Genomic DNA, 12,607 nt, shown 5'->3' on the forward strand with positions numbered 1-12,607 from the left:
AAAAATGTGCAAAATAATCTGAAAGCTCAGACTAGGTAGATATTTCCACTATCTGGGGGATAAGAAAAGTCTCTGTGCCAAGGTGAAGAAGCAAGGATAGGAAATATTTTGACAGGCAGAGATGGGGGCCTGAGAGAGAGAAGCAGGGAAGGTTTGCTGGGCAGAAGGGATGGATACTGTGTAAAGGGAAAACACGTGTGTTTGGGAAGTTTCATTGGCCCATAAGGCACATGATTAGGAAGGTGGGTGTTATAAGCAGGAAATGTAATTTGACAGGAGATGGAGGATAGCCCTGGGATATAAAATTAGAGTTAAGAATGATTTTTTTTTCTTAAAAATGTACTATATATTTACACAAATGAAAAGAAAACAAACAACTGCCCTGAACCCATAGCTCAACTCCAGAACAAACCCAGGGCCTCAGCTTGTCTACCTTGAGCACATCCCTCAGTCTATCCCACTGCCTTCCCCCAGGGTAAACACTCCCCTACATTTTGTGTCTTTTGCTTTCTGTTCAAAACCAAAATAGTGTTATCAAACACAGGTGATAAAAACATAGTGTTTGATTTGGGATTTTTAACATTATAAAATGGTGTCATGCTGTAGATAGAATTCTGCAACTTTTAAAACTCAAAACCCATCCTTTTTTTGAATCTACTATAAATGCATTCATTTTTACTGTTCTATAATATTCCATTTTACGTATATACCAAAATTTATCCATTCTCTTGTGAGTATTGGGATAGTTTCAATTTTTTTTTTGCACTTACGAATACTACTACTGCAAATACTCTTATTCATATGTATACTTAGAAATCAATGCAAATTACATAGGGACTGCAAATTCATAAGAAAATGCCAACTTGTTTTCTGAAGTGGTTGTACCAATTTACACTCTTCCTAGAAGTACATAAGTGGAATACTGATCCACAGTCTCACCAACGGCACAGAAAGACGTCTTAATTTTTTTTGCCAATTTACAGGGTGTGAGATATTTTCTCTTGTGGTATTAATTTGCATTACCTTCATCACTAGCAATGTTGAACCTCTTTTAATGTTTATTTACCCCTTGTGTCTTTCCTTATGTAGAAAACCTGTTCATATTCTTTGTTGATTTTTCTATTGAACTACTTTTTTTTCTTATTCATTTATAGATAGGATTTTTTTATGCATTCTAGATACTATTCCTTTGCCAATTATGTGTGTTACAGGTGTCTTCTCCCACTTTGTAACTTGCATTTTCAACATCCTTCCTAATCTTCTGATGAATAGAAATTCTTAATTTTAATGTACTTAAAGCTACCAATTTAGGAGTTCCTGTCATGGCTCAGTGGTTAACAAATCCAACTAGGAATGATGAGGTCGTGGGTTCGATCCCTGGCTTTGCTTAGTAGGTTAAGGATCCGGCGTTGCCATGAGCTGTGGTATAGGTTGCAGACACAGCTCAGATCCTGCATTGCTATGGCTGTGGCATAGGCTGGTGGCTACAGCTCTGATTAGACCCCTAGCCTGGGAATCTCCATGTGCAACGGGGGGTGGCCCTAGAAAGGACAAAAAAAAAAAAAAAAAATTACCAATTTAACCTCAATGACTATTGCTTTCTGTATCTTTTTTCTTCCTCTTTTTAGGGCTGCACCTGCTGTATGTGCAAGTTCCCAGGCTAGGGATCGATTCTGAGCTGTAGCTGCCAGCCTACACCACAGCCACAGCAATGCCAGATCTGAGCCACATCTGCAAACTACACCACAGCTCACGGCAATGCTGGATCCTTAACCCACTGAGCAAGGCCAGGGATTGAACCTGCATCCTCATGGATACTAGTCAAATGGCTCCCACTGAGCCATGGTGTGAATTCCTGATTTCTAAAGAAAAAAAATAGATTTTAAAGAAATCTTTATCCCAAGATCTTAATGTTATTCTCCATATTTTCTTCTAAAACTGTTAACTTTCTGCCTTTTATATATAAACCTTACACCTATCTGAAACTGATTTTTACATTTTTACTTAAGTAGAGATCCAATTAACTTTTTTTTCATATCGGTAGATCTCCTAGCATGGTTAATTGAATAGCCCCTATTTTCCCCATCTCTACAACGCCGTCTTTGTTGTACTAAGTTTCCATATATCTGAAGAGCTGTTTCTATGCTCTGTAGTCTATTCCAGTGTCAATTCTATCTTAAGTACACTGTGGTCTGGAGAAGTAGCTGATATATTAGTACTCTGAGAAAGTAGTTGGCATCAGTACCTTGACATGTTCTCTGACGTGTTCTCTGACATGATTCATGCCTCATGAATCACGTTGTAAATTTTTATAGATGTTCCATGTGTACTTTAGAAAAATGACTTCTCTAATTGTTTGGTACAAGGATCGGTTTATGTCCTTTAAGTCAAATGTGTGTTAATTCTCTTATGAATTTTTAGATGCTTGATCCATTAATATACAAAAAAATGGGTTGAAATCTCAAAGACGGTAGATTTGTCAGTTTCTTCCAAAAGTTCTATCATTTTGTGCTTTTTATAGGCGAAAGCTCTTTTATGAGTAGCATACAAAATGTTAAATATCTTCAAATGAACTGAATGTTTGTTACATTGTAGCCATCTCCACCCCCCCCCCAAAACAATACTTACGTAGCTCTTACTGTGGGTCACAGTTGATAGATTTCCTGCATATTAATTCGCTCAGTCTTCTCATCAGTTGTAGAGACTATTGCAATACAAATTTTATAGAAAAGAGGTAGAGACACAGAGGCTAGGTTACTTGCCGAAGCTCGCATAGCCAGTAAGTGGTAGAACTAGGACTCAAACTCCAGCAATGGGAGTCCCCTTCCATACTTTACTGCAATGCTAAGCTAATTTCCCAGTGGTGCTTTGTCTTAAAGTCTAATCTGTCCAATCTTACATACCTGCCTGACCTTTTCGTTAGTATTTCCCTAGTATACATTTCTTATCCTTTTTCTGATTTTCATATTCTTGTTCACTGTGTCTTATATAAATAGCAAAGAGTTGAATTTGGCTTTTTAAAAAATCTGCCTTAACTCCTACCTGCCGTTGACCTGAAGTTTAATCTTCTGAAATATTGTAATGCTGAGGAGACATGTCTTCTGTGCTTGTATACTGCTTATTGCTCTCTGTTTGGTTTTAGTTTATGCGGTAGGGCTATTAGGATACTATGTCCAAGACTTAATCTAAGTGTAAAGTGTAACAAGTTGTTAAAATGAACTTTTATCCAGGATCTAGTAGTTTTATGTTGAAAGGGCCCTTTCAGAAAATTCTCGTGCCCTACTGCCAAATGAGGTTCCAGAACTATGGGTAAGAGGACAATATAATCAGAGCCACACTTGAGGAAGAGTAATTAGACCCTTCTGCAGAATGCTCTGGAGGGAAAGTCGGAAGTAAAACATTTGTTAAGATACTGTTGGAATTCATGTTGTGGCACAGCAGAAATGAATCTGGCTAGGAACCATGAGGTTGCAGGTTCGATCCCTGGCCTTGCTCAGTGGGTTAAGGATCTGGTGTTGCCATGAGCTGTGGTGTAGGTCACAGACATGGCTTGGATTCTGCATTGCTGTGGCTGTGGTATAGGCCAGCACTGGTAGCTCCAATTTGACCCCTAGCCTGGGAACCTCCATACGCTGCGGTTGCAGCTCCAAAAAGGAAAAAAAAAAAAAAAAAGATGCTCAGGTGAAAGATGATCAAAATATGTTGTGTTTGACGGTAGTGAAAAAAAATGAAGATATTTTATGATTAAATATTTACCAAGTCACTTAGCTCTATCAAAATCTGACCAATTTCTTTTCATACGTAGAGTAAATCTTCTATACTTTGACCTCGGAGAAAGCAATTTAAAACAATGTAGCAGATGGAACACTGATGGAAAGTAGCAAAATTTGGAAAGAGAGATGGAAGATGATAGCTTGAGATCTTGTAAGCTTGGCTAGTTTGCATGTCATGTCTTGGAAGGTATTAAATTGAGGAGATGCCTAAACTCTAGGTTTGATTTTGCTCATAGGAATATCACCGAAAGAGTCAGCAAGGGAAGGAAGAAAGGGAAGAATCTTTTTTTTTTTTTCTTCCCTTTTTAGGGCAGCACCTTCAGCATGTAAAAGTTCCGTGGTTAAGGGTGGAATCAGAGCTGCAGCTGCCAGCCTACACAACAGCCACAGCAACTCGGGATCTGAGCCGCATCTGTGACCTCCACCACAGCTCACAGCAACGCCAGATCCACAACCCACTGAGCGAGGCCAGGGATCAAACCCGCATCCACATGGATACTAGTTGGGTTTGTAACCCACTGAACCACAAGGGGAACTCCAAAAGGGGGGGTATTGAAAAGGACACTGGAACATCTTCTACAATTTGATATCAGCAGGACCTATGGCACGTCACCTTCTCAATCTTAGCTTCTTAACTTGTGACAAGGCAAAAACCAATCATCCTGCCAGATTCATTAAGCTCTCTAGCTAGGGCCTTAGAAAAACTAAAATAAGTTGACAGAGAGGCAGAGCTGGAACATAATGTTCACATGGTCAGCATGAGTATAAACTGGTCTGATCTTTCTGAAAGGATAATACGGTGCTATGTATCCAAAATGCCCATACTGTTCATGTAATTCTACTATAAGCAGTTAGTGCTAGTAAAAAATAAAAATAAAAAATCTTTCATATACAAAATTTCCATCTTAGGATCATTTAAAAAATGTTTAAAACAACCAAAATATATAGTAATTTGCTAAATATGTACTCAGCATGACCATTTAAATGTATGCTAAATATATACAAAATAGTTTCTGCGTGCTCTCATTATAACGACAACTGAAAGACAGTGGGATGCAAAATTGTATATAGAGTATGGATCTCAATTTAGTTTTTAAAAGTGCTTGGGAGATATTTAGGAAGAAACCTGGATGTTTTTGAGAGCTCCTATTATGCTTACTTTTGTCTCTTTTCTAGTTGTGCCTCTAATTTGTCAAATACGCAGGATATATTGCTTTTTAATCAGTGAAGAACATGAACTGTTAAGGAGGCATTTGCCTTGCCTCTTCCCCACCCTCACAGCTGTAGCTCCTTGCGAACAAGTCCATGCACTGCACAAGTCGTGAGCACCTGCCCTGGCCCAGCTCAGTGAGCACCTGCCCTGGCCCAGCTCTGTGCTGAGCCTGTGGTAGCTACAGCTGGAATATACGTCTAGATCCCATCCATTAGGAACCTAAAGTGGAGAGACAGAATAAGTGAACAGTAAATTGCTGAGCTCCTTGATATTGACTCCAAAGGCAACAGACATTGTGAAGAGAGTGACTGGAGATTCCTAGACAAGTCCTGGAAGACTTTTTAAAAGCCTCACCTAAGCTGCATCTTTCTTTTTCATTGAAGTATAGGTGATTTACAGTATTGTATTAGTTTCAGGTATAGAACATAGTGATCCAGTTCTTTCTTTCTGATTATATTCCATTCTGTTATAATAAGATACTGAACATAATTCCCTGTGCTATACACTAACTCCTTGTTGCTTAACTATTTTAGGCATAGTAGTTTGTGTCTGCTAAGCCCATATGCCTATGCTGCATCTTTAATGCTGGCCAGATGCTGAGTCCTTGATATTCTGTTAGACACCTGTGACCATAATCTGTAGAGAATGGTGATACAATGTCACTGAAGGAAAATTTAAGTTCCTCTGACATAATATCCTTGTGAAGAGTTCCTGTGTTCTGATGTACAAACACCATAAACATACAGATGGTTGATAGAGGAGGGTCCTGTTTGGCTCACAACAATGGTGAGCATATCGATACTTTGTCATACCAGCAAAGAAATGTTTTGAAGCAGCAGGCATGATGAAAGACCATAGACTTTGAAGTCAAACACACTTGAATTCAAAGCCACTGGGTTGAAAGCCACTATTTCTGTGACCATGATAAGTTACCTATATCTTCTATTTCTCCCTTGGTACAACTTTATGAAAGACTAAAGGATTGTTGCAATGCTTCCTGTAAAAAACATTAATTGACATACGTAAGCATACGACTTGGCACATAAAAGCTCAAAAATATTGGTTCCTTCTGTAATACCCTCTCTGCATCCTTTTCTGCTGATACTAAACACTAGTTGGATTAGTCTTAACTCACAGTAAAGGTCTGTTTTATCATTTATGTTTTAGAGGTGAAGAAACTGAGGCTCAGAGGGAGAGGAAGTGTGTTTATATACAGGTTGATCTCTTGCCTCTGGCTTCAAATCTGGGGGTCGACAAGCTATAGCCTATGGGTCAAATTTGGCCAGCCACTTGTCTTTGTAGATACAGTCACAATAGCAGAGTTGAACAGTTACCTCAGAGATGGCATGTGTGCAAAACCTAAAATATTTACTATCTGGCCTTGCCACAGATTATCAAAATATTTTTCTAGATGACTTAATTTTTTAGTAAAACAAAGTTGTCCAGAAAGTACTGATAGTTCTATAAAGGTTCTAGTTCAATTTTAACTTATTTGCTCAAAATATTTTTCTTCTCAGTGATGAAGATAAACAAAAAACTTGGAAGCCCAAGTTTCTGATAGCAAAGGAAAAAAAAGAGAAAAAAGGTACTGAAGAATCAAAAAGGTAAGCACCTAGATACACTTACAGTTGATCTTTTGCAATTTATACCTCTTACTAAAGTAAACTGAGTGACCTTGGGTGGGTTGTTAAATTTGATATTCAGGTTCCTCATCTACAAAATGAGAATATTAACGCCTGTATTACAATACAATGGAGAGGATTCAAAGAGAAAAAGGATATGAAAATGTAAAGTGTCACACACACATTTATCTTCATTATCCCTGCTTTTGGTGGAAAGGGAGCAAGCAAAGAATTCTAGCCAGGCTTTATCAAATGATGAAAAACTTCCATTCTTCTTTTAGGCTGTGAGAACTTTTCCTTTATAAGACAGAACTTAAATAATACACTAATTAGAACTTAAATGCTACTTCGAGAAGCTAGGTATTATATAGTTAAGATCTGCCAAGAATACAATTCTAGTTATCACTGTATTAGTGTCAGAAATAGAATGTTTTATTGACTCAAGATCTAACCTTTATTCGTGTGATTCGAATTCCCAGTTGGCTGCTGGGGGGCGGGAGGGAGGCGGGGGAGGATGGTTTTACTGTCTCTGATGGTCACCTAGTGCTTTGTGCTCTAATCTTCCCCCATTTGCTTGGACCTGGGGTGCAAGCCTGAGATACTTTGCTTAATGAATGTTTTGGGGAAGTCCTTGTCTGAACAGTCAGTGAGCTAAGAACACTGTGGTCTGTCTGCTCTGGGAAATGTGTCTAGAAGACTCCTACTGGGGCACTGCAAAGGAAAGCAGATGCCTGTCTATACCAAATTTAAACTCAGAGCATGGCACAGGACGGCCTTTCCCCTAAGTTTGTTTTCATTAAGTTTAGACTTGATGTAATTTATTTTCCCCAAGTTGGAAAGATGTATTCCTAGTCTAGATAAACATATTTTTACCTTAAACTTCACACTTTTACATACTTGGTGTAGCAGAGCAAAACAAAATCCCCAGAGATGCAATATCAGTGAAATTATTTGCCTTACCCCACAAAAAAAAAAAAAAAAGCTTTTTAGTATTTTAATGACTACATGTCTTTTTTAAGAAACAATTTTATTTCTTTCAACAGACTGATATTATGATTTATGTTTTCCTCAACTGAGTAAATTTGACGAATATGGTAAATTTGAAAAATGCAATATTGAGTCTATCATTATTCCGGCAGATTGATGTTATTATTTTCTTTGTTCTTTTTAAAATTGTTTCTACCATAACCCACCAATAAATAAGAAGTACTTTCAATATTAATTCAACCCTTTTATCATCCCTTTATTAATAAAAAATGATCAGTTTTCAGTGAAGTGTGGGGAAAGGGCACCCCAGGTATAAAGGCATGGAGCTGACAGCCCCCCTTCCAAGATGTTCCAGGTAGACTTTGCGTATGGAAAAGGGCAGCTGGAAAGGTAAAGTGGACCAAATCATAAAATGCTCCGTGGACCATGCTAAGGAATGTGACTTTATCTCATAGGCAGTAGAGATAGATTGAAAGGTTTTAGGGCATCTTGCTTTGTTTTCTTAATTCTATCCTTCTCTAAAACCATTCAGCAAACAGGATCGTTCTTTGAGGCACACTAATTTGTGATTCCCCAGTTAGGTTTGAAAGTTTGGGAAGCCACAAAATGTAAACCACTTACTCTGTTTTCTATTAAATAATCTGAGGGTGATTGGGAAGATTTATACATTTACTTCAGCTTCTTTTTTAACAAGTTAATTATATTTCTAAGCCTGATTCAGAGAAGATTCTTGTTTATCTTGTTTATTAACCAATTTGCTTTTATCTTGTGATTTAAAAAACTTCTCAATTGCAGGGAGAGCAACTGTATTACTTACCTTGTTCTGTTGTTTTTACAGCCTGCTCTAGTGGAAATATGTATGTATATACATATACACAAATATGTAATTTTATGTAAAATTAGATATGCAGTATACCTGAATTTATTCTGAAATAGAATGAATTTACAGCTTTGGAAGCTCAGAGTTTTACTATACTATACTTAACCCTGCCTGCATATTTTTTGCCAGCTTATCTCCTAAGAATTTCTTCAAAATCAAGAAGCAAAACTTAGAAAAGAACAGAGTGGAAAAAGAAGAAAAACTTTTTAGAAAAAGATTTGAGGTATGTTCTCCTCTGAAGGTAAAAACTAACAATAAGAGCAATTTCTTTTATAAAGATCCCATACGTGAGCAGCATCTCTGCCTTTCTGGGAGAAATGATCATTTTAACATATGCTCGTTTTCTCCTGATATGTTTCTGTATTATCATGCCTTTGTACGTGCTATTTCCTTTGCCCAGAAAAACCGCTAAGTTGGTCTTCAAGGTTCTGTTCAAATGTCACCCACTCTTCCCTAACTCCTCCAGGCAAAGTTATTTCCTCAGCACATTTTATAATCTCCATTACACAGTATCCACTCTAACAGCGATCAGTTGTATCACTGTGTGTTCTGAACTAAATCTCGAGTCCATTTTGAAAGAGCGATTTTTGTTTTCTTGAAATTTGCCCAACTCCCAACATAAAAATGGACACATTGAATGATTAAACAACTTCTATTATTAGAGTCCATTGAGCACTGTTCCATGGTTCCAAGGTTCAAATGATTCTCCCTTTTGATTTCATCAATTGTCACCATGGGAATGTATTAACTTGAGAAACCTACACTGACCACTTTCCGTGTACCGGATTTTGGAATGAGAGAAAGTGTGTGTCCTACTCACACACTTTGTCCTTTACTTTGCCTAAAATTTTTCAAAAGTTCTCCACTGGCAAATGGATAAAGATTAGGTTTCTTAACATGGGATGTAAAGCTCTTCATGTCATGACCTTTGCTTATCCTTCTGGTTTTATTTCACGCCATTTTTCACCTTGTGCTGTGTGCCTTGGCAACAAATTGTTCATAGTTCTGTTTCTTGAATAAGCATCTGCCTCTATCCTGTCATTTCCTTCCTCTAGGTGTTTGCTTTGTCTGTTCCAACTGTCTGGTGTGCCCTTGGCTACTTTTCTCCATCTGACTAGCTCATGTTCATTTACAAAGACCCAGTCAAGGTACCTCCTCTATAGGAAGACTTAACCCACACTTCCTCCACATACCTATATACCTGAGCAAACCTCTAGCTTATCACAAAACATTAATATTGTTGCAGCTACGCATTCAGCAATTAAATTATGAGCTCCTGGCAAACAAGGGTTACATTATCTATTTTTCTATCTGTGCACAGAGCAGAGTATCAAACACTTTGTAAACATCCAGAAATGTTTTTGGAGTGAACTAAAATAGGAATATACACAAATCCCTCAGAGTCATTATTAAATTCTGCATGGAACAAAGCTGATTAGGGTTACTATAACTAAAAAGTGTGATATGAAATTAGTTACTAAAAATGTGACATTATTTTGATTAGTTGAAAAACAAGTGTGTGATAATTTTTGAAAAGACCTTCAGTTCCATCTAATGCCTTTCTTCTCAACTGTATTTGTGACTGGCTCATACCGGACAGAAATTTCTGTTCTCGTATGCATGGGATTCCATTCTTCTTAATTACATGTGGTGAGTTTCCTTGATGTATCACTAGAAAAACTATAATTTCAAATTTTATTAGGCTCAAATCACAAAATATTTGGTGCCTCATGTGTGCAAGGTGTTGAGGGTATAAGGCTGAAAAAAAACTTTTTCCATTTTCATTTTATAAGGCAATAGGTTGATGAAATGCTATAAAAGGGGTATATATAAAGTGCCGTTAAAGCAGTAAATTATACATAGCAGTCATGAAAGTCTTCATGAAAGGTGCTTAAGAGGAAAAACGAGAGTATTTCAGGCAGTGAAAACACCAGGAGTGATGACATGGAAATAGGAAAGGTATGCAGTGTACTCAGGATTAGGATACACTCTGACATAGCTTCAATAAAGGGGACAGCAGTGAGGGAATGGAGAATGGCGGTACTCAGAGGACCTGGAAGTCACACTAAGAAATGTGGATCTTATCGTGAACATAGAGTTTGCAAAACTTTATAAAAAAGGCGACCAGCTAATCAGATCTGCATTTTAAGACAGCTCTGTGTAGTTGCAGTGAACAATGGCTTGGAAAGGGTAAGATTGGTTAGGAACCTACTACTTTGTTAGGCACAAGGAAACTCTATCTTGGAGGTTAGGTCTCATTGGTGTAAAGTAATATTATTTATTATTTCAAATTCAGGACACTTTTGAAAGTGGAAGGAGGAATACTTAATCCTAACAAGGATTTATAGAGGCATTAACTATAAATAGAGACCATCCTGAGCAAAGCAAAATCTTTGGTCACCCTCATTTACTGAAGGGGACATCTGTAAATATAAGCTGCATATGCTCCAACTATTTTTTTCCCAGTTAATGGATTTCAATACATTAGAAGGTGGTATACCTGCAGACATATAGGTTGGCTAGTTTATCACAGAAAAAAAGCTCCCCTGAGGTCAGAAGTAGAATTCCTCAGTTTTTTCACAAATGCCTTTAAGCACAAATGGAGAGTGGGAATTGCCCTCATGCAGCCTTGCTACTCCTTCAAGATATGTGTGCTCTGGTCATATGCACATAAGAATACATGAGCCCACTGGAGAGGAAGGGTGGGAGGAGTGCCATCTAGCAATGCTATGTATTAAGAACATTAGAAACTCTATGACATAAACAGGTTTTTCTCTTTCCCTCTTCTCACTTGTCCTCTCTGGGTTTGGTGGTGACTTTATTGCTGGAACAATTAATATACAAAGTACAGTACTTAATTTATACCAATGTTTTATATAGCCTTCTCACCCACCAGAATTCATTCTAGTACAGTAATATAATGGGTATGAAAACACTTTGAAAATATGATTGTATGAAACAAATGTAAAATTATGATAATAAATGTCCTATTATTTCCTTAAACAACTTCCCTTTTACTGAATATCCTATTATTTTCTTTCATTCTTTTTCTTGTATAGCCACACTTGTGGCAGCACACAGAAGTTCCCGGGCTAGCGGTTGAACTGGAGCTACAGTTGTGGGCCTATGTCACAGCCACAGTAATGCCAGATCGGAGCCACATCTGTGACCTATGCCACAGCTTGTGGCAAGCCAGATCCTTAACACACCATACGAGGACAGGGATCAAACCCTCATCCTCAGGGAGACACTATTTCAGGTTCTTAACTTGCTGAGCCACAACAGGAACTCTAGGAAGTTCCTGAGGACTTAAAAGTCTGAGTGAGGAGTTATTTTCTATTCATTTAGACAATGGTCAACTAATATCTTGAATTTATTTTGAGGTTACTATGTATGTTCTTCATTAATTTTGTCATAATGAAAAAGAATAAAAACCATGCAAGCATATTCTGATTAGCAAATTTCTCCTTTCAGTACGACAAAGAGATTACTGTCATCAACACAGCAGTGGCATGTTCCAATAATTCAAGAAATGGGATATTCGACTTGCCAATAACCCCTGGAGAAGAACTGGAAGTCATAGATATCACTGAAGAAAATCTAGTGATATGTCGCAATTCTAAAGGCAAATGTAAGTCACTGCGTTATCACTCATAAGGTTGTTTTTTCAGTCTTTTTATGGCTGCACCTGCAGCATACGGAAGTTCCTAGGCTAGAGGTCCTATACCACAGCCACAGCAACACTGGATCCGAGCCATGTCTGCAGCAATGCTGGATCCTTAACTTACTACTGAGCAAGGCCAGGGATTGAACTGGCATCCTCATGGATACTAGTCAGGTTCTTAACCCACTGAACCACAAATCCCAGGGTTTTAATCAATGTTTTTTTTAAAAAAAAATCTCAGTGCATTATAACTTTCAGATGGATAATGCTGATTTTTGTTTCTATAGATGGATATGTGTTAATTGAACATCTAGATTTCAAGTAAGTGGTTCGTACTTCAAGTAAGTGAATACTTCAAAATCTTAAATTCCAAATACATAATACATTACTGTGTATGTGAGTCTTAAGGAAAGACTATTGAATATATTTAAATTCAGGGAAAGTTTTAAAATACGCAATGCCCTATTC

At 37.6% G+C, this 12,607-nt stretch overlaps 1 protein-coding gene across 5 annotated transcripts in view; it reads left to right on the forward strand.

Moving 5' to 3' along the window:
• C6H1orf168 (chromosome 6 C1orf168 homolog) overlaps nucleotides 1–12,607 on the forward strand; it is a 117,819-nt gene that overhangs the window by 98,649 nt on the left and 6,563 nt on the right. For 3 of the 5 annotated variants that reach the window (XM_021096577.1, XM_021096579.1, XM_021096578.1), the window contains 4 exons: nucleotides 6,504–6,590; nucleotides 8,605–8,698; nucleotides 11,950–12,106; nucleotides 12,427–12,460. In XM_021096577.1, the coding sequence (XP_020952236.1) occupies nucleotides 6,504–6,590; nucleotides 8,605–8,698; nucleotides 11,950–12,106; nucleotides 12,427–12,460 (372 nt within the window). Of the gene's footprint in view, nucleotides 1–6,503; nucleotides 7,646–8,604; nucleotides 8,699–11,949; nucleotides 12,107–12,426; nucleotides 12,461–12,607 lie in introns of those variants that run through there. The other 2 variants (XR_002345173.1, XM_021096580.1) reach the window with 2 other exon arrangements.

Source organism: Sus scrofa, chromosome 6 (assembly GCF_000003025.6).
Source record: "Sus scrofa isolate TJ Tabasco breed Duroc chromosome 6, Sscrofa11.1, whole genome shotgun sequence".
Taxonomy (NCBI): Eukaryota; Metazoa; Chordata; class Mammalia; order Artiodactyla; family Suidae; genus Sus; species Sus scrofa.